This window comes from Schistocerca serialis, chromosome 6 (assembly GCF_023864345.2).
Source record: "Schistocerca serialis cubense isolate TAMUIC-IGC-003099 chromosome 6, iqSchSeri2.2, whole genome shotgun sequence".
Classification (NCBI taxonomy): Eukaryota; Metazoa; Arthropoda; class Insecta; order Orthoptera; family Acrididae; genus Schistocerca; species Schistocerca serialis.
This window is the reverse complement of record NC_064643.1, coordinates 649360033-649382470: the sequence shown is the minus strand read 5'-3', so window position 1 is coordinate 649382470 and position 22438 is coordinate 649360033. Positions and strand designations below refer to the sequence as shown.

General features: G+C 38.8%; 1 protein-coding gene across 2 annotated transcripts in view; it reads right to left on the bottom strand.

Annotated features, from left to right (window-relative positions):
- Positions 1–4788: 4788 nt before the first annotated feature.
- The window catches only part of LOC126484574 (leucine--tRNA ligase, mitochondrial), a 146326-nt gene continuing 128676 nt past the window's right edge, over positions 4789–22438 (bottom strand). For both annotated transcript variants that reach the window (XM_050108134.1, XM_050108135.1), the window contains exons 10-11: positions 17652–17885; positions 4789–5232 (exon numbers count right to left, since the gene is read on the bottom strand). In XM_050108134.1, coding sequence (XP_049964091.1) covers positions 5005–5232; positions 17652–17885 — 462 coding nt within the window. In that variant the 3' untranslated portion in view covers positions 4789–5004. The remainder of the gene's footprint in view (positions 5233–17651; positions 17886–22438) is intronic.

The following is a 22438-nucleotide window of genomic DNA, read 5'->3' as shown; positions in this document are numbered from 1 at the left end:
GTATCAAATTAGTAAAGGACAAGAAGGGCAACAAGATCACCTGAACTTTCGATTACGACTTGCAAAACAATTGTTCCAATGGCTTCACATCCTGCATAAAGAAAGGCTGTCCAGTAAATAACCAAGAAAAACACCATGGCAGAACATGTTTGACTGGCAAACATAGGAGATCATATGCCTATTTTGGGAAAAAAATGTACATACAGTGCTGAAAGTGTTCTACAAAAGCTTGAGAAAAAAACAAAATACTTATGCTGCTCCTGCATATATATGGAAAATAAAAATTGTGACAATCATTTGAACTTTTTAAAGTAAATATTTTTGAAATAAAGTAAAGTAAAACAACAAAATGCAGTTTATTTTATTTATTGTATTTTTTTTTTATTTTTTTTTTTTGAAATGGCAACACACAACAGCTCCACAGAGGGAAGTGGGACTTTCACTGACCCCCATAACTTAAAAGCTCACAAACGTGCCTTGTAATACACATATACAAATGGCAGTAGTATGACATACGCAAGGTACAAAAGGGCAGTGCATTGGTGGAGCTGTTGTTTGTACTCTGGTGATTCATGTATGAAAATGTTTCCAGTATGATTATGACTGCACAATGGGAATTTACAGCCTCTGAATGTGGTGCTAGATGTGTGGGTCATTCCATTTTGGAAATTGTTAGGGAATTCCATACTCCAAGATCCACAGTGTCAAGAGAATACCAAATTTAAGGCATTACCTCTCACCATGGACAATGCAGGGGTCAATGGTATTCACTTAATGATCGAGGGCAGTGGCGTTTGTACAGAGTTGTCAGTGATAATTGACAAACAACACTGCATGAAATAACTGCAGAAATCAATGTAGGACATAAGATGAACATATCTGTGAGGACAATATAGCTAAATATGGCATTAATGAGCTATGGCAGCAGATGATCAATGTGTGTGCCTTTGTTAACAGTACATTGCCTGCAATGCTTCTCCTGAGCTTGGGACCATATTGGTTGGGCCCAGACTGGAATCCCATAGCCTGGTCAGATGAGTCCCAATTACAGTTGGTAAGAGTTGATGGTGGAGTTTTTAGTGTGAAGAAGACCCTGCAAAGCTATGGACCCAAGTTTTAAATAAGGCACTGTGCAAGCTCATGGTGGATCCATAATGGTGTGGGCTGTGTTGACATGAAATGGACTGGATCCTCTGATCCAACTGAACCAATCATTGACTAGAAATGGTTATGCTTGTCTACTTAGAGACCAGGCATTCATGGACTTCTGGTTCCCAAACAATGATGGAATTTTTATAGATGACAATGTGCCATGTCACCGGGCCACAATTGTTCCCAACTGGTCTGAAGAATATTTTGGACAAAATGAGTGAATGATTTGGCCACCTAGACTAACCACATGAAACAGTTCAAACATTTATGGGACATAATTGAGAGGTCGTTTGTGCCCAAAATCCTGCACTGCCAACACCAATTATGGATGGCTATACAGGCAGCATGGTTCAATATATCTGCAGGGAATTTCCAAAGACTGGCTGAGTCCATGCCACCCGTGCCACTACCCCCCCCCCCCCCTCCCCAAAAATAGTTTTTGGCCCTAAATCACAAAAATAAAATTATAAAAAAAATAAATATGTTCAATTGATCACAATTCTAAAACAATACCAAGAAAACTATCTTCACTGAGTCTTTATAAAAAAATGTCCAGTGAAAGGGTTAAGTACAGGAGGATGGTGTAGGGATGCGGGGAGATGTGGAAGAGCAGGTTCCTCTCTAGAATTCAGGGAAACTAGTATTGGTTGGAAGGATCAAGATGGCTTGTGTGTTGTAGTAGGCACTCAGGTCCTTTGAGTCATGTTGTTGTGCATGCTTAGCATCAGGGTATTGGTGTGCTAAGGCAGACAGTTGTTCTGGGGCCACTAATGAGTTCAGGCAGTTTGGTGGTGGTCATTCGCACATAAAAAGCTGTGCAGTTGGAAGCAAGCACTTTTAGCTGCACAGAAAAGTGATGAGGTTGAGGGGGGGGGGGCGGGAGAGGGAGAGGGGGAGGGAGAGGGGGAGAGAGAGGGAGAGAGAGAGAGAGAGAGAGAGAGAGAGAGAGAGAGAGCACTGTGCAACTATATAACAGAAATTAAATATTGCTAGAATTTTAAAATTTGTTCATAGATTAGTGTAGAATGATAAAGATGTAAGAAATACACTTTGAGAAGCACTGACTAAGCAGTTTCTACAAAAATTGATGTTTTCCATAATTTTTAGTGGCAGGGAAGAGAGAGAAAAAGCTGAAATTTAGAGAATGTATGTATTTTGGCATAAAGGTATGATTCAGAGGGTTTGGTGCAATTTTGTTAAATAGTGTTTGACATTTTTAAATAAATGTAAATTTCGAGCTACAAACCAGTAAAATGGAGTATATTATCATATAATTAGAGAAAAGCCAGAATGGAGAAAACACTGCACTACATTTGATATAATAATTCATGATGTACCAAATTACAGTCCTTTTAATGAACTTTTCAAGGAAACAGCATTAATACAAGAGATATTTCAGAGACTAGCACCCACTCGAGATTACATGGGAAAAGTCATAACAGTCATAATTGATTAGACATGAGATGATGACCTAACATATATTTACAAAAGAATTAAATTACATAGGGGATATAGTCACAATAGAAGAAGTTATTAATACTATAATATGCTCTTTGAGCACCAAATTAGATGCACTAACATTTTACAGGCAAGTATTCCCTTTAGCGGTCAGGTCCAAGTAATACCAATGGTATTTAAGGAATCTCAAAGCTTTATTATGATTCATTTGTTCAAATCTTTCGCCACATTGTTTGTGCTGTACTCTGTGACAAAATGCATTGTGATATAATCTGCAACTGGGAACAAGAGACATCAGATAGCTGTATACAAACACTTCGAGTGATGCCAAAAACCTATAGGATTGCTCATTATACAACTGGGAGGAGCGAACTTTCACATGAATTGCAATATTTGTAAAGCCTCTTTCATTTCAATCTAACGTGGTTTGTACATTGTCTGTCACATTAAAAATCCAAGTGGCAAGCAGAGTAAAAATTTAACACTGTTAGGTGAGTGATATATAGTACTTTGAATTATTTGTTTCAGAACAGGGAGTAATATGAAATAGAATGTTGATGAGATTTAGGCTCTGAACCATGCCAAGTGCTGATTAGGGTAGTAAAAATTGATTTGTTTTACAAAATATTTCAGTGCATGTGAAACAGTTTATTTTAAAATATATGATACTTTTGAAAACAGTATCCTTTTAAATTATCAGTCATTGCTTTATCGCTTTTCAAAGTAGACATCATGACTTCATTTTTCAGTCTAGGCGAGCTGAAATGTGGACAAGGGAATGTAAGTTACAAGTATCAAGTTTCAGGCTACTTCTAGGAGTTCAGCAAAGTAACCTGCAAGCTCTTGTGGCAAAATCACCACACCACACAGTGAACACGTTACTTAAAAATAATACATGTGGCTTCACATGTTGTTCTGCCTTTGATGATGTTGGGTTTACCAACGGTGCAGGTGGTGGAAGTGGTACAAGTCCATGGGACATGTTTTGATTGTAAAACTACTGCAAGGGATGGAACCTTTGTGAACGGATAGAGGACTGGTTACGTCATATGGTTTTATAAGAATGTTACAGAGGGTAGGATGATGGTGTGGGAAGGCTATAAGGGAGAGATGATCTTATTTCAGAACTTGACTTGAGAAAGTAGAAGTCCTGGTAGAATTTCATTATATCTTTCCTTCTTTCTCTCTTTGTTTTTGGTTTTCCTTTCCTCCTAGTTTTTAATTGTACTATTCATTCCAATTCTCATTTCTCTTCATCTTAATAAATATTTGCTTGTTACTATGTCCTACTATCATCTCTGGTCTGAAGATGTACCAACTGAGTTCTCTGACACACCTGTCTTCACCTTGTCCTAGCAACATGTAGGTCTCTTGAACCTGAGGATTTGAATGACTTGCCTTCCTTTACAGCCATCCCCAGTCTGTGTCCCTTTCCTCTCTGACAAAGGAACTAACAGTTACAAAAGTCTATAAGCAGTAACTGGAATTACATTTCCTGAAGGTAAGTACTGGTCGGCCATTCTCTTTCTTTGGCATTTTATAATTTTCTTATGTGAAATATAATTTTGACACAGAAAATGTATCCTCAAATAATGTCAAATATAAACACGATATTTGTCACCAATAAAGGTGGCACAGTAGCAAATAAGAACCATATTTGAGAAATGTTATGGTGTATATCACAGCTACAGCCCCAAGACTTCATTTGAGCAGTGTGAATGACTTTTAGTGATCTCAAAAAAATTGTATTTCCTTACCATAAGCGAAAGAGAGATTTCTCTACCATCTAGGTGGTTTGACAGATCCATTCTTATGCAGTACTTTCAACAATTTATCTTTCTGTCAATTGATGCAAAAAATTCTCTTAAACAGGTGTGTTGTCTAGACTGCAAATGGACTGACTAATACGAGTTCAAGCAGCGGCAACATCTAAAGTAATGACTTGCAGTACCTGATGAAAAAGATTAGTCAGTTGTTCATATTTGTACAGCAGAATGTAATCTTGAATCCATCTGGACATCTGGAACTATTAATCAGGCTTAAAAACTTTCAAACACTCAGCAATTCTATGACAGATACTTCTTTCACTAATGCAACTTATTGCTTAATCCCATAGTTAAATTACTTATTATAAGCTAAGGCATTTTTCTATCAGAAAGAAACCTTCACAGGCAACCATTTCAAAAGTAAAGTTGTTACTTTAATTATTTCTCGTCAATATTTTGCATGATAAAAGCTACTAAATTATTCAAATTTGTAAAAGCATATAGAAAATCTGTATTTGAGACTTGTTTCTGCATCATTTATGTATAAGCATAATGTGCCAACAGAGCACCACAGAAATATCATGTATCAGTTTCACAAAGACAGGCTAATGAAATGATAGTAGTGTTTTTACACTTCTTGATGTTGTTTCATGCTGTTCACAGATCGTTCAGTTATAATGTTGATAATAGCTTTGTAGCCTGGATAAAGTGTGAACTGTGTGTTTATAATCTTGAATCCTGATAACATTTCTTGCACTTTTGTCTGTGTTAATGCTAACTCCAAAGCCTCATCATGCGTTATGTTGTCCATCTCATAGCGAGGCATACGGACTGTAGCATTATCGGCACCATTTACCTGAAACAAATGATTAAACCGAGTATGATTATGCTTTTATTTAATGAAACTTCCCAACATTAAAATTGTATGTTAGGCTGAAACTTGGACCCAGAATCTATCAGGACATTTCAGAGCAGTGCACACAATGTTGCAGAGTGAACTTTTCATTCTGCTCTCTCCTTGCTATCAGTTTTATGCATTTGCCTTGATGGCCCTGTGGGGGTTAAACTACAAATCCAAAGGTATGTATTTTCAGTTTCCAGACAGACTTAAAATATTTTCTAGTTTTTTTCATGACTTTTGCCTCATGCAATGTACAGGTGGAGCAGATAATCTAGGAAGAAATTGAGAGTATTACTTTTGATGTTGTTTATTAAAACTGTTGTAACATAAGTATTATGCTTTTACTTTCATTGGATGCAACCACATACCACAGTTGTTATGTAGTGCAGGGGAAATGCAAATTGTGTACTGTCTTCAGAGGAATATCCATGTGTTAAGTGTCATGGTAGCCCATGGGCATATGTACTCAAGACGCAATGCTTTTTAAGCGGAGAGTAGCTTCTTTTATACTGATGAAAAGCAGCTTGGTGGCCAGTTTAGAAACTCGAAAACAAAAGTCAAACATACCAACATCAATTTACATATTCAGTGCAGGATGACTATATGTTATAGTATCTGATAGTGTCCTGAGGTACTCTGTGTGCTTCAAAGCTCTGAATACAATTCACATCAACAATACCTTCCATGCAAAAGATTATGGACACCTGGAATGCAAAGAGCAACAAAACACTATTAAGTTATGTGAGAAAACAAATGTTACATACGTCAGAGCAGAAAAATAAATGTCTTTCCCCAACATTTTCACTATGAAAATATATTTTTGTTTTCAGAACGAACGCTCAAGAAACGAAGCTGCAATTTGAGCAAGTTACCATATTGTTTTTCATGTTAACAAAATACTGCACAGTTTCAATGAAGGAGACTTTATAAAGACATGTTCAGGATCTGCAGCAGAGAGACTTTAAGAGATGCAGGCAGTTAGTTTTTCTCGTTCAACCATCAGAATTCAGGATTAGCCAATAAAGTTTCTGATACGGCAGTGGTTTTTGCAAAAAATTTATTGCATTTTCTAGGGTTTCCTTTGTAATATTATGCACTACATAAGTGTTTTAAACTTTTCATGAAAAAAAAAACCATTGTCATTTCAGAGATGTATGACTACATTTAGGAGCTTCAGGTGAACATCTCTTTGTGGAGTGGACAAGAAATGGAAACGGATGGGGGCAAAGTGGAATTTTGAACAGAATCAAAATCTACTCATTGATCTTTTCCACAAATTTAATATTTGTGTCCAGGATTTTCAAAAGTTACAAAAGAACTTTAACATAGTTTTGCTTTCCTTTTCAATTGATGTTGACAGTGTGGAAACTGAGCTACAAATTAGAACTTCTAGACCTACAATGTAACAGATTTCTGCTTGATAAATTTCATAACAAAATTAGTCTGAGAGGCTTTTATACGGATTTTCTTCAAAATACATCTACATGACCAAAAGTTTGCAGCTACAATTATATTGATGTTTGGCTCTTTATACCTGTGCAAGCAACCTTTTTTCTGCATTTAAGAGAACAAAATCTACCAACAGAAGCTCACTGACAGACTTCACCTCAAAAGCTCATCCTCAAAGCAGCAGTGTTCAGAAAGTGGCATCAGAGATTGATGCTTTAGTGAAAGGCAAAATTAGGAATATTCACCAACATCCTAGGTTTTTATGTGTAACATGGGAATAAAATAGTCACGAAATACAAGTTGTTGACAATTTATACTTCATTCATTCTAAGGCTTGCATCCACTGTAAAAAATATATTTTGTACTTAGCTGCCTCAAGTTCTTGGATTCATCAGAATATTAAAAGAAATGTGTTTCAGTTCATTATCATTTCTTATCAATTCAACAATATTAGAAAATAAATTTAGCATGAAACATACTGATGAGCCACAATGAAGGGATACAGCTTAGTAGAACTTGATTTTAGTGACTGCAGAATTAGACTTGTTAACAAAAGTTTCTCTTGTAATTCTACCTTATTCTGAGTCCTCCCTCTCCTCCCCCAGCATTAGCCATTGTGAGCTGGTCATTTGCTCACTGTTGAGATGTGGACATGAGACAGCTCACATGAGCAGGTTACTAAGTGGAAATTTGATTGTGAACCCAACAGGATCAGCACCAAGGACATGGATAACTGCAGACTGTTCCTATCATTCACGTCATTGCCCACAAGGAAGATCAGCCTAAAATAATCATTATCATTCTTCAAGGTTTACTGCAAAACTTTAAAATGCACTCTAAGACAAAAAAGACAAACCACAAAGAAGTTCAGGAAACTGGTCACAAATTGATATTCATATGGGTATTGATCGAGAATCCAAACTGTAAACTTCGGTGGCTGACAGATCAATGTGTGATGCTGCAGCGCAGTTTCACCATGCACCTGGCACAGATGGTGAATGGGAATGTTATTATTAGGGCACAAAATATTTGCAAATTTCATTTTGTGTACTCAGTTTTAAAGTAACTGTGCCTCACAGGCAGGCACATGAACAACATATGCAGGTTTCCAGAATGAGATTTTCACTCCGCAGCAGAGTGTGCGCTGATATGAAACTTCCTGGCAGATTAAAACTGTGTGCCCGACCGAGTAGAGCACTTGCCCGCAAAAGGCAAAGCTCCCGAGTTCGAGTCTCGGTCAGGCACACAGTTTTAATCTGCCAGGAAGTTTCAACATATGCAGGTGTTACCATTTGAGAGGGGACATGTACGCTACTGGCCATTAAAATTGCTACACCAAGAAGAAATGCAGATGATAAACAGGTATTCATTGGACAAATATATTATACTAGAACTGACATGTGATTACATTTTCACGCAATTTGAGTGCATAGATCCTGAGAAATCAGTACCCAGAACAACCACCGCTGGCCGTAATAACGGCCTTGATACGCCTGGGCATTGAGTCAAACAGAGCTTGGATGGCATGTAAAGGGACAGCTGCCCATGCAGCTTTAACACAATACCACAGTTCATCAAGAGTAGTGACTGGCGTATTGTGACAAACCAGTTGCTCGGCCACCATTGACCAGACGTTTTCAATTGGTGAGAGATCTGGAGAATGTGCTGGCTAGGGCAGCAGTCGAACTTTTTCTGTACCCAGAAAGGCCCGTAAAGGACCTGCAACATGCGGTCGTGCATTATCCTGCTGAAATGTAGGGTTTAGCAGGGATCGAATGAAGGATAGAGCCACGGATTGTAACACATCTGAAATGTAACGTCCACTGTTCAAAGTGCCATCAATGGGAACGAGAGGTGACCGAGACGTGTAACCAATGGCACCCCTTACCATCACACCAGGTGATACGCCAGTATGGCGATGACGAATACACGCTTCCAATGTGCGTTCATCGCGATGTTGTCAAACACGGATGCAACCATCATGATGCTGTAAACGGAACCTGGATTCATCTGAAAAAATGACATTTTGCCATTCGTGCACCCAGGTTCGTTGTCGAGTACACCATCGCAGGCACTCCTGTCTGTGATGCAGCATCAAGGGTAACCACAGCCAAGGTCTCCGAGCTGATAGTCCATACTGCTGCAAAAATCATCAAACTTCGTGCAGATGGTTGTTGTCTTGCAAACGTCCCCATCTGTTGACTCAAGGTTCGAGATGTGGCTGCACGATCTGTTACAGCCATGTGCATAAGATGCCTGTCATCTCGACTGCTAGTGATACGAGGCCGTTGGGATACAGCACGGTGTTCCGTGTTGACCCTCCTGAACCCACCGATTCCATATTCTGCTAACAGTCATTGGATCTCGACCAAAGCAAGCAGCAATGCCATGATACGATAAACCGCAATCGCGATAGACTACAATCCGACCTTTATCAAAGTCAGAAACGTGATGGTACACATTTCTCCTCCTTACAATAGGCGTCACAACAATGTTTCACCAGGCAATGCCGGTCAACTGCTGTTTGTGTCTGAGGAATTGGTTGGACACTTTCCTCATGTCAGCACGTTGTAGGTGTTGCCACCAGCGCCAACCTTGTGCGAATGCTCTGAAAAGCTAATCATTTGCATATCACAGCATCTTCTTCCTGTCGGTTAAATTTCGCGTCCGTAGCATGTCATCTTCGTGGTGTAGCAATTTTAATGGGCAGTAATGTAGTTTCGCTCAAAGAAGCCGGTTGGAGTAATCAACAAATCACTCAACATTTGAATAGGAGTGATGCCACTATTTAACAATGTTGGTAGGAAAGGGGGAGCCATGGCTGAAACAGGTCAAGAAGGAAGCAGTTGACCTAGAGATATTATAGAATGAGAAGACCGAGCAATCATCAGAGAGCCCCATATTCATCATTATGATGGATCTGACATGCAACTAGTGCTTCAGTGACCACAAGGACCATTAACAGGTAGCTAACTGAAAGGGGTTTGTACTGACTACCTTGATCTCTGTGCACCACGAAGTCCGTTTGCTGTGGTGCCGGCCACATTAGGTCTGGAATCTCATTGACTAAAGTAGAACTGTCTTCTGTGATGAGTACTGCTTCCAATGACCTGTGAAGATTTGTCTGGAGACGCCCCTGACAGCAGTGTGATACCAATCTGACTGTTGCTCGCCATGTGGCCCAACAACCAGGAGTAATGGTCTGGGGTGCCATTTCACTTCAAGACAGGACCCCTTTGGTTGTCTTCTGCAGCACCCTTACAGCACAGTGGTATATTCACAGCCTTACAGCACAGTGGTATATTTGCTCTTCACAGCAAACCATTCTGGACAAATGTTCCAGCAAGGTGATGCCTGCTTGCACAGCAAGAGTTTCTACTGCTTGTCTTCGTACTTGCCAAACCCTACTTTGACCAGCAAGGTCACAAGATCTCCCCCCCCCCCCCCCCCCCCCCCCGCACCCTCTTTGAGAAGTTTGGAGCATTATGGGCAGGGCTCTCCAACTAACTTGAAGATATTGATGATATAAGGCACCAACTGAGCAGAATTTGACATGATATCCCTCAGGAGGACACCCAACAATTCTATCCCCCCCCCCCCCCCCCCCCCCCCGCACCCTCTTTGAGAAGTTTGGAGCATTATGGGCAGGGCTCTCCAACTACCTTGAAGATATTGATGATATAAGGCACCAACTGAGCAGAATTTGACATGATATCCCTCAGGAGGACACCCAACAATTCTATCAATCAATGCCAAGCTGAATAACTACTTGCATGAAGGTCCGAGGTGGACCAATGCATTATTGACTTGCTCAATTTGTAAAGCTCTTTCTCTTGAAATTTCTTTCTGTAAGATGTACATTTTTCTTTGTAAATCTCTGTATAGTACTCTCTTTCACACTCAAAACTGAAGGTAATCTTTAAAATGGTATACCAGTATTCTTTATAAGCTATTTTTGAGATTCTCACCTATTTTCATACCTTTTTTTGTGGGTGTTCATACCTATTTTCTTTGGAATTCAGAAACAAAGAATTTTTTAGTGTGGTCTAAACAGAAGAATTTGTGTAATGAAAGACTTTTATACTTTACATTGGGATTTAGCCATTAAAGGACTGTGCAACTGATTCTTTGGATATGTTCAAGATTATAAAGAGTAGCACCCATTGTGGAAGTAAACGTTAGTCGGAAATTCAATTTAAATTAGTCTCAATTTAGACACAACACCCTGCATATGCAGAAGTGCCAAATTGAATCTTAGTTTGGATTTTAAGTTGAACTGTAGGCCCCATACAACTAGCTAGCTTAGATGGTTTTCAGGTTACGGCACAAAGATTTCTTCTGTGGGGCTATTTCTTGAAAACTGTGTTAAAACTCAATAAAATATACGACCTAAAAGAGCTTATTTACCAATGCCTAATCAATATACACTATGGCAAACAACTAAATCTTCCTCAGTCACAATGAGTGGATAAATGAATGAGGTCTTTAAATAGCTTCACGTATCTGATTACCTAACAAATTCCATCAAGTGATAAGGTGACAGAGGCAGTTGATAACTGGATCATTTTCTACATTAGTTGTGTAAGAAGATTAGAACTGGTTCGGTCAGAATAGACAATGTATGACAATATATTGTAAATATTCACTGAAGAAACAAAGAAATTGATACACCTGCCTAATATCATGTAGGGCCTTGTGAGCATGCAGAAGTGCCGCAACACGATGTGGATGGACTCAACTAATGTCTGAAGTAATGCTGGAGGGAACTCACAGCACGAATTCTGCAGGGCTGTCCATAAATCCGTAAAAATACCCCCAGGGGGTGGAGATCTCTTCTGGACAGCAGGTTGCAAAGATGTTGAATAATGTTCATGTCCGGGGAGTTTGGTGGCCAGCGGAAGTGTTTAAACTCAGAAGAGTGTCCCTGGAGCCACTCTGTAGCAATACTGAACATGTGGGGTGTCACATTGCCCTACTGGAATTTCCCAAGTCTGTCAGAATGCACAATGGATATGAACGGATGCAGGTGGTCAGACAGGATGCTTACATGCAGGTGGTCAGACAGGATGCTTACATGCGTGTCACCTGTCAGAGCCATATCTAGACATATCAGGAGTCCCATAATACTCCGACTGCATATGCCCCACAGCCTCCAACAGCTTGAACAGTCCACTGCTGACATGAAGGGTCCATGGATTCATGATGTTGTCTCCATACCTGTACACGTCCACCCACTCGATACAATTTGAAACGAGACTTGTCTAAGTGAACATGAGTGGGTCTTCAGCTCCGAAAGTCCACATCGATGATGTTTCATTGAATGGTTTGCACACTGACACTTGTTGATGGCCCAGCACTGAAATAGGCAGCAATTTGCAGAAGGGTTGCACTTCTATCATGTTGAACGATTCTCTTCAGCTGTCGCTGGTCCCGAACTTGCAGGATCTTTTTCTGGCTGTAATGATGTCAAAGATTTGATGTTTTGCTGGATTCCTGATATCCACAGTACACTCATGAAATGGTCGTACGGGAAAATCCCCACTTCACCGCTACCTTGGCAATGCTGTGTCCCATCACTCGTGCGCCACCTGTAACACCACCTTCAAGCTCTCGTAAATGTTGATAATCTGCCATTGTAGCAGCAGTAACCAATGTAACAACTGTCACTTGCTGTCTTATATAGGTGTTGCTGACTGCAGTGCCGTATTCTGCCTGTTAGTATACCTCTGTATTTGAATACGCATGCCTATATCAGTCTCTTCACTGCTTCAGTGTATGTGTTCATTTCTATGACAGTGATACTGTTACAATTGGTAGGGGCCACTGTTCTTATTGTGCTGATGCACCTTGGATTTCATAACACCATAGCGTTCAACAAGTACTCATTTTCACTGTCAGATAGCATGGTATTAACAGATATTTCATGAAAATTATGAATCAAATATTAATTGTGTTGGAAAAAGAAGAGACATTAAGTTGCAGGCAGGTACAATTAAAAGATACTTACACAAAGCTTTCAGCCACAGCCTTTATCAGCAACACACACACACACACACACACACACACACACACACACACACACACACACACACACAAGCTAGCACATCTCACAGACAAGACTGTCAACTCTGGCTTGTGTGTGTGTGTGTGTGTGTGTGTGTGTGTGTGTGTGTGTGTGTGTGTGTGTTTCTCTTTAGCTGATGAAGGCTGTTGCTGAAAGCTTTCTGTAAGTGTCTTAAAACCCACTTTTTTTGTTTTGAAAAATTGCCTCAAAAATTCAGGAACACCTTTCACTCAAAATTAATATAAAAATGTCCAGTGTTTGATTTAAAATTCCCATCAGTCTTAAAAATGGCCATATATTCAATGCCACGGGAAACCTATATCTATCTGGCAACAATGGATTCAACTAGCAGCAGCAGTGCACCGCTATGACGAACATGAGTTGTGGGGATTTACAAGCTTGCTAAAATTGTCTCCCTCCCGCTTTGCCATCACAAACCCATCACTACAATGTGCCATTGCAATCTACGGTGCCATGAACTTGAACTGAAAATGACTTGTGCTATTGGTAAAAATAAAAGGTATTCATATGATGCATTGAAAGTAATAGCATATGCAGAAGAACACAGAAACAGAACAACTGAGGGGCAGTTCATATCTTCACCAATAGAGAAAACGAGGGAAACATTCCACGTAGGAAATATATATCTAAAAACAAAGATGATGTGACTTACCAAATGAAAGTGCTGGCAGGTCGACAGACACACAAACAAACACAAACATACACACAAAATTCAAGCTTTCGCAACAAACTGTTGCCTCATCAGGAAAGAGGGAAGGAGAGGGAAAGACGAAAGGATGTGGGTTTTAAGGGAGAGGGTAAGGAGTCATTCCAATCCCGGGAGCGGAAAGACTTACCTTAGGGGGAAAAAAGGACGGGTATACACTCGCACACACACACATATCCATTCACACATATACAGACACAAGCAGACATATTTAAAGACATATATATGTCTGCTTGTGTCTGTATATGTGTGGATGGATATGTGTGTGTGTGCGAGTGTATACCCGTCCTTTTTTCCCCTTAAGGTAAGTCTTTCCACTCCCGGGATTGGAATGACTCCTTACCCTCTCCCTTAAAACCCACATCCTTTCGTCTTTCCCTCTCCTTCCCTCTTTCCTGATGAGGCAACAGTTTGTTGCGAAAGCTTGAATTTTGTGTGTATGTTTGTGTGTCTGTCGACCTGCCAGCACTTTCATTTGGTAAGTCACATCATCTTTGTTTAAATGGCATTGGAATCAATACAAAAATGATTCGAAGATATGCTTGTACATTTGCACTACAATAAAACTTAACAGACTTTAAGAGTGGAGTTGGTTGATGCTACCGGTTTATGAAGCATCATGGACTTAGCATGTGGACCAAAACAAAATATCTCAGAAAATGTCACAAAATATTATCTTTCCATTGCTTTTTTATTCAACATCAAAAGTAAACCAGTGTGGAACTAAGCCAAATAGCGAATATGGGCAACAATCCTCTGACATCTGATTTGCTGAGTGACAGAATTGTTGCCATGAAAACAACTGGACATGAAAAAATGCACAACACTTTTTATTCTTTCATGCTGTGCTGATGGTACTAAACTTAATCCAATGATCATTTTCAAACGCAAAACAATGTCAGAACCTTTTGAAATACTGTCAGGTGCCTACAGGGTGGGAGAAAAGGAAAGGTGCTGTATTGAAGAAAAGTTCTCTTCTTGTGTTAGATCAATTTAGCAGTCATTTGAAAAATTCTGTGAAAGAGAAATTGAGACAGGGAAATGCGGAACTTGGCTGTTATTCTGTGGGACTTACTTCGCAACTGCAAGATCTTGATGTCTCGATTAATAAACCATTTAAGGAGTATATGAGAGAGGGATGGAAAAATGGATTATGGATGAAAACCAAGAGGAATTCAGGATGCAGGGAGCTTTAAAATGGCCTATAATCAAACAAGTGTGTCAGTGGATAAAACAGCTGTGGTCTAGAGTGAGAGAAGACATTACTGTTAAATTTGTCCAGAATTGCAGCATAAGTAATGCACTCAATAGCAGTGAAGACAATCTTATATATCTTTGATGATGATGATGATGATGAGGATTATGAAGAGAAAGAAGAAGAAGAAGAAAATTCAGATGACGATTTTCAGGGATTTTAAAGGCAGTTCGGTTCTATGAGCTAAGATTTTTTTTAGTGTGGCTTTGCACTCAAATAATAAAAATAGTAAAAATGTTTTTTTTAATGCTTAATAATTAAGGTGTGTCTTGTAGTCCTTAAAATACGGTATCTTTCCCTACATTGTAAATATTAGTTGTGATTCTTGCTGTACATCCTGAGCTTTCTGTTCTCAATTTTTATATTCCAAAACTATTTAAATCCCCATGGGCTACCTTTCTGAGGGTACTGAGTCCACAACATACACACTTTTGGCTACATAAAGATAACGGCTGCACTGTATCTTTCAGTACAAAGAAGGCAAATATTATTACTGGACAGTCTTTTGTCCTTAATTTACTGTAACACACAAAACACACACACAGTATAAGGGAATTTCCAGTTTATGTCAAAGAGTATTGTTACTGGAAGGAATTTTGATGACATGCACAAGCAAACCACAAACCAGTGTAATAGGCAATTACCAATCTTCAGCAGTAATAATATAATAATAATAATAATAATAATAATAATAATAATAATAATAATTGCCTGTAAATCAGACACAATCAATGCAACTAAATAGTGGTGTTAATCAATAATAAACATGTTACTCGGCTCTGACATCACCACCCTTGCTTGCTTGAGAAGGAATTTAAAGCGTGTGTCTAGAAACCATGTGGGCTATTGCTGTAGTAAAAATTATTAGTCCTTGAATCCATTTATATTCAATTGTGGAAGGTACATATTTTTTTCACGTTTTTATCGGTGTTTATCAAACAAATCACATAATACTCAATAGCACTCATGGAGTCATGTGCATAAGAAGTAGTTAGGTTCTGCCTTTATTTATCGCATCCCCCCTCCCCAAATGTTTTGCTGCAACGGAAAGAGAGCCGTGACATTCTTTACTGATGCAACTGCTAGCCTATGTTTAAGTTAAGGTAAACTGCTAACCTATGTTTAAGTTACAGTACATTCTTTCAGAATGTACTGCCCTCAAACTCCATAGTCGTAAAAACTTTGTATGTAATAATACTATGAGGTTCAACAACCTGGTGCAAGTCTTTCAATAGCATGCCACTTTCGCGACTTGTGTGTATCTAAACTACCCCAGTAATCCCACTATGGAAAAAGGATGTATAATTTGATGTGGAATCTGAACCATGTCTCATTCCTGGCAAACCTACGTGTCACACGGAGGTGAAGGCTAGTTTAAAGACAGACTGAAATATTATGTGGTCTGACTGAAATTCAATCTCATGACATTTCAGTTTCCAGGAAGATGTTTTACCACTACAACACCAAACCCAATGTACAATCCAACAGTACACATTTTTGTCTCCTTAACTCTGATTAGTTTTTATATGTGAGAAGTGGACACTAAATGCTGAACAATCAGCACAGTTATTGAAAGTTTGATATTGTTATGTTGGTAACTGCACATTAATGTAAGGCAAGTGTAAACTTGAAATGTTAATGTCTTGGTTTACAAATCTCTTTGCAAAGATAAAATGAAATAATAAGCCATTCTAAAATTATATATTCTGGATGATTTATCACCAATAGATTTTCACTGCTTAAGGCTTATAAGAAGTCTAATCCTTTATTTTCAACTCTTAAAAAATGGGCAACTGAACAAAAACAGGCCATATTTCTCTTGAAAATTCCAAATGAATGAAATTCTAAGAAAACATTGGGAAAGTGCACAATATGTTGTTGGATGATAGGCAATTACAGGTATGTGAAATTGCTGACACTAGTGGAATAACAAAATAAATTATATGGTACACTTTACAAAGAAAATTGTCTATGAGAAACCTCTGTGCAAGATGAGTATAGTATTTGTTGAATGCTGACCAAACGGAAATGTGAAAATAAACTTCTTAGTAATGTTCAGCTATTTTTAATAAACATTCAACTGATTTTATGCCCAACCCTGTTATTCTGAATGATACAGGTATCAAATACTTCCATGGTCATGTGACTCATCTTATCACAGACATGTTTATCTAACCAATATAGAGCCAGTAAGGAGTGTAGGCAAGTAGATAAATTAACAGAATCACAACTGAGAATTGTAACTTGTTTGCTTATAGGTCAGCCAAGTAACAAACACTGCTTGAAAATAATCCTGAAAATAATCCTGAATCCAAACACTCCTGCAAGCAATGTACAGCACACACGTTCAAAGAGCACTCCTCCCCCCCCCCCCCCCCCCAAACACACACACACACACACACACACACACACACACACACACACACACACACACACACACACACACACACACACTAAAATGAGAGTAAAAAGAAAAAATATATGCACACACACTTGTTTTGTGCTTGCCTATTAAACATTTGTGACAAGCTTCTCAAGGATGCGTAACATCAGAGACAGAATGTTAGCTTGGAATGGACAAGGTTGGGGATGGAAATCAGCCATAACCATACTGAAGGAGGGAAATCGCAAAACGACTGGTGGGAGTTGAATCCTTTACCTTACAAATACAACTTTTCTCTTAACCACGGCATCACTTTGCCCAGTCTAAGAAGAAGCGGAGATAAGTTCTCAGAAAAATATTAACTGTGCACTTGCTCAAAACTTTCAGCTCGGCCCTTGTCACAGAGCAAATGAAATTTTTGTATCTGTAATTTAGTACATAGCTTTGCCTTGTTAACTGTCACTATCTAGAAAGACCTGGCGAACTGGCTGCTAACCTTGCAAAGAAGGTCCAAAATATACTGTTGATCAACATCAGGCCACTTCTGCTGGTGAACTGGGGCATCCCAGAGAATTTCACTCGAGGTGGTGTCAATCCTGTGAGGTGCTGCTAAAAATCCAGCCCACAATTCAGATGCAAAATGTGGTGCCATTGGAGCAAGTACTACAATAAGAGTGGCAAGAGCCCTCTCAAACTGCTGGCTGGTTGCAATGATTTCCTTTGGTGTTTGCTGAAACAAAAATGAGGTATAATGCTGTTATTTCATTATTCTAATATGTAATGCAAGGCCAGCTAGAGGTTTATGCAGTACTTATACAATCTCTAAAAATACTAACTAGCCACATTCCTTAAATGTGGTGTCTCTTTATGTGCAACAGCCCTTATTAATGTCCAAAAAACCACTTTAAATTGCCACATGTCACTACATAAGTGGTTAATGCTTTAACAGAAGAAACAAAATCAATAGCAATAGTGTGGCTCCACAAGACCTTAATTTCAAATTACTAATAATGGATATGTGACAACAATAATGTATTGTCAGCATCTCAACATTTTCCAGGAATAAAATGGGAAAACAGCAGAAAATCTCAATTAAAATGGCTGCAACTGAAATCCTATTACAGAAACCATATTTCCAAAATTTCATTCATTTCAGTGAGCCACTGAAAAAAAAAAAGACGCTGTTTAATGAATCTTAAGTACTTTTACACAGGATGAGACTAAATACTTAACAAGTGACTACAATGGACATGGCACAATCACATAACGCACTGAATTCAGAGTCGTATTTCCAGCCAGTGGTAGTTATTGGGTCACCAATAAAACTACAAGACTTGCTGAACTGCAAATCAAACTAGCCACTCCTGCAGTGGTGGTGATATGTAATTAAAAATCACGTGGTAGGTCTCCCTTGGTCTTGGGGCAAATACTTTTCTTGTATCCTCAAATGTTACCAGTTCCTTTTCCTACCAGCCTTTCCTTATTTATTTCAGAACAGACTCCTGGTTCTGCCACCTACAAATTTTACATCTTTTTAGGGTTTGTATCTTATGCTGCTTGAAGGACTTCCTCAACCTATATTATAAATATTTTCCATTTATTGAGCACATTTAAAGTTACTTTCTGCTCAATGGTAGAGAATGGAATGCACACACAAAGATTGCTTCTATGCCTTGTGTCAAATAAACGGATGTAAGAGTTCTTTTAAAACAGTGCATGTTCTCAACAACAAATGTAATGTGATTCATTAATTGCATGTGGCATAGGTGGCACACTTTTCTACAAAAAATATACTTTGTGCTTCATCTGAGTTGCTCCAAAATATTAGCCAATGGGGAGACAGTGAAATGTAAACCATTTTAAGTGTATTGCAGTAGTTGGTAGTAAACAGTATTTACACTATAAAGAAGCTGTGTCAAAACTGTGCTGGATATTATGAAAAATGTCCCAGCTATGCTCAGAATAAAAATTTGCTGTCTTCCACTTCCTTTATCATGTCATTATTGTAAGGCCATATAATGTCACCCTTACATTAATAGTGTTTTAGTTTTGTTGCAACCAAGAGTTGATCTATTAGCTATAAACTAATTACAAATATCAAACAACTTATTATTGTGTTGTTATTCAGCCCCTACATAGATCTGTAACAATTCTGCTTGTGTCACAGGCAGATAAGAGAGATCTGTATTAATCTTGTTAAGTCGTACATATACAGGTGTTTCAAAATAATATTGACAGACACAAAGGAATACACTCGCAAAGCAAGAGCGGCTACAGAAAAAATTCAAAGCTCTAGAAGCATAAATGATTATATGAAAATTAGACACCGTGTACAAGAAAATTAAAGAAACATTTGCAGAAAACTGAAGGACCTGTATCAATAGCAAGAGTTGTGATGGCAAGTGAGTATAAAGCACAGAAGAAAAGGCTGAAAGCTGGATGGAGTATACAGCTGTACTACATAAAGGAAATAAACTTGAAAACAGTATTAAGGAAAGAGAAGATTATGTAGTTAAGGTGGGTGTGCAGCACTGCAAGAAGAATTTTGAAACAAATGATGGGAGACTCAAGTCAAAACATGGCACCTGGAGTGCATTACATGCCTTCAGAATCATTCAAATAGTTGGGAGAACCCAACCATGACAAAACTGTTCCACCTGGTATTTAGGATATAAGAGCCAGGCAAAATAACCTCAGATTCTAAGAAAAATGTCATGAACCGAATACCAAAATGGTTAAACAAATCATCAATTAGTTTAATAAGTCTTGGCTGCAAAATACTAACATGAATCACCTACAGAAGGTTGGACTGAACTTCGCAAGCCAATCAGGCGGAAGATCAGTTTGTGTTCTGAAGAAACATAAGAATACAAGAGGCAATACTGATCCTAAGACTTACTTTAGAAGGTAGGTTAAAGAATGGCAAACCCACTTTTATAGCATCTGCAGATTTAGAAATGCTTTTGGCAATTCTGACTGGAATACACTATTTTGGAATCAGAAGTTGTTGTTGTTGTTGTTGTTGTGGTCTTCAGTCCTGAGACTGGTTTGATGCAGCTCTCCATGCTACTCTATCCTGTGCAAGCTTTTTCATCTCCCAGTACCTACTGCAACCTACATCCTTCTGAATCTGCTTAGTGTATTCATCTCTTGGTCTCCCTCTACGATTTTTACCTTCCACGCTGCCCTCCAATACTAAATTGGTGATCCCTTGATGCCTCAGAACATGTCCTACCAACCGATCCCTTCTTCTGGTCAAGTTGTGCCACAAACTTCTCTTCTCCCCAATCCTATTCAATACTTCCTCATTAGTTATGTGATCTACCCATCTAATCTTCAGCATTCTTCTGTAGCACATTTCGAAAGCTTCTATTCTCTTCTTGTCCAAACTATTTATCGTCCATGTTTCACTTCCATACATGGCTACACTCCATACGAATACTTTCAGAAATGACTTCCTGACACTTAAATCAATACTGGATGTTAACAAATTTTTCTTCTTCAGAAACGCTTTCCTTGCCATTGCCAGCCTACATTTTATATCCTCTCTACTTCGACCATCATCAGTTATTTTGCTCCCCAAATAGCAAAACTCCTTTACTACTTTAAGTGCCTCATTTCCTAATCTAATTCCCTCAGCATCACCCGACTTAATTAGACTACATTCCATTATCCTTGTTTTGCTTTTGTTGATGTTCATCTTATATCCTCCTTTCAAGACACTGTCCATTCCATTCAACTGCTCTTCCAAGTCCTTTGCTGTCTCTGACAGAATTACAATGTCATCGGCGAACCTCAAAGTTTTTATTTCTTCTCCATGAATTTTAATACCTACCCCGAATTTTTCTTTTGTTTCCTTTACTGCTTGCTCAATATACAGATTGAACAACATCGGGGAGAGGCTATAACCTTGTCTTACTCCCTTCTCAACCACTGCTTCCCTTTCATGTCCCTCGACTCTTATAACTGCCATCTGGTTTCTGTACAAATTGTAAATAGCCTTTCGCTCCCTGTATTTTACCCCTGCCACCTTTAGAATTTGAAAGAGAGTATTCCAGTCAACATTGTCAAAAGCTTTCTCTAAGTCTACAAATGCTAGAAACGTAGGTTTGCCTTTCCTTAATCTTTCTTCTAAGATAAGTCGTAAGGTCAGTATTGCCTCACGTGTTCCAGTGTTTCTACGGAATCCAAACTGATCTTCCCCGAGGTTGGCTTCTACTAGTTTTTCCATTCGTCTGTAAAGAATTCGTGTTAGTATTTTGCAGCTGTGACTTATTAAGCTGATAGTTCGGTAATTTTCACATCTGTCAACACCTGCTTTCTTTGGGATTGGAATTATTATATTCTTCTTGAAGTCTGAGGGTATTTCGCCTGTTTCATACATCTTGCTCACCAGATGGTAGAGTTTTGTCAGGACTGGTTCTCCCACGGCCGTCAGTAGTTCCAATGGAATATTGTCTACTCCGGGGGCCTTGTTTCGACTCAGGTCTTTCAGTGCTCTGTCAAACTCTTCACACAGTATCGTATCTCCCATTTCATCTTCATCTACATCCTCTTCCATTTCCATAATATTGTCCTCAAGTACATCGCCCTTGTATAGACCCTCTATATACTCCTTCCACCTTTCTGCTTTCCCTTCTTTGCTTAGAACTGGGTTTCCATCTGAGCTCTTGACATTCATACAAGTCGTTCTCTTATCTCCAAAGATCTCTTTAATTTTCCTGTAGGCGGTATCTATCTTACCCCTAGTGAGATAGGCCTCTACATCCTTACATTTGTCCTCTAGCCATCCCTGTTTAGCCATTTTGCACTTCCTGTCGATCTCATTTTTGAGACGTTTGTATTCCTTTTTGCCTGTTTCACTTACTGCATTTTTATATTTTCTCCTTTCATCAATTAAATTCAATATTTCTTCTGTTACCCAAGGATTTCTACTAGCCCTCGTCTTTTTACCTACTTGATCCTCTGCTGCCTTCACTACTTCATCCCTCAAAGCTACCCATTCTTCTTCTACTGTATTTATTTCCCCCATTCCTGTCAATTGCTCCTTTATGCTCTCCCTGAATCTCTGTACAACCTCTGGTTCTTTCAGTTTATCCAGGTCCCATCTCCTTAAATTCCCACCTTTTTGCAGTTTCTTCAGTTTTAATCTACAGGTCATAACCAATAGATTGTGGTCAGAGTCCACATCTGCCCCTGGAAATGTCTTACAATTTAAAACTTGGTTCCTAAATCTCTGTCTTACCATTATATAATCAATCTGATACCTTTTAGTATCTCCAG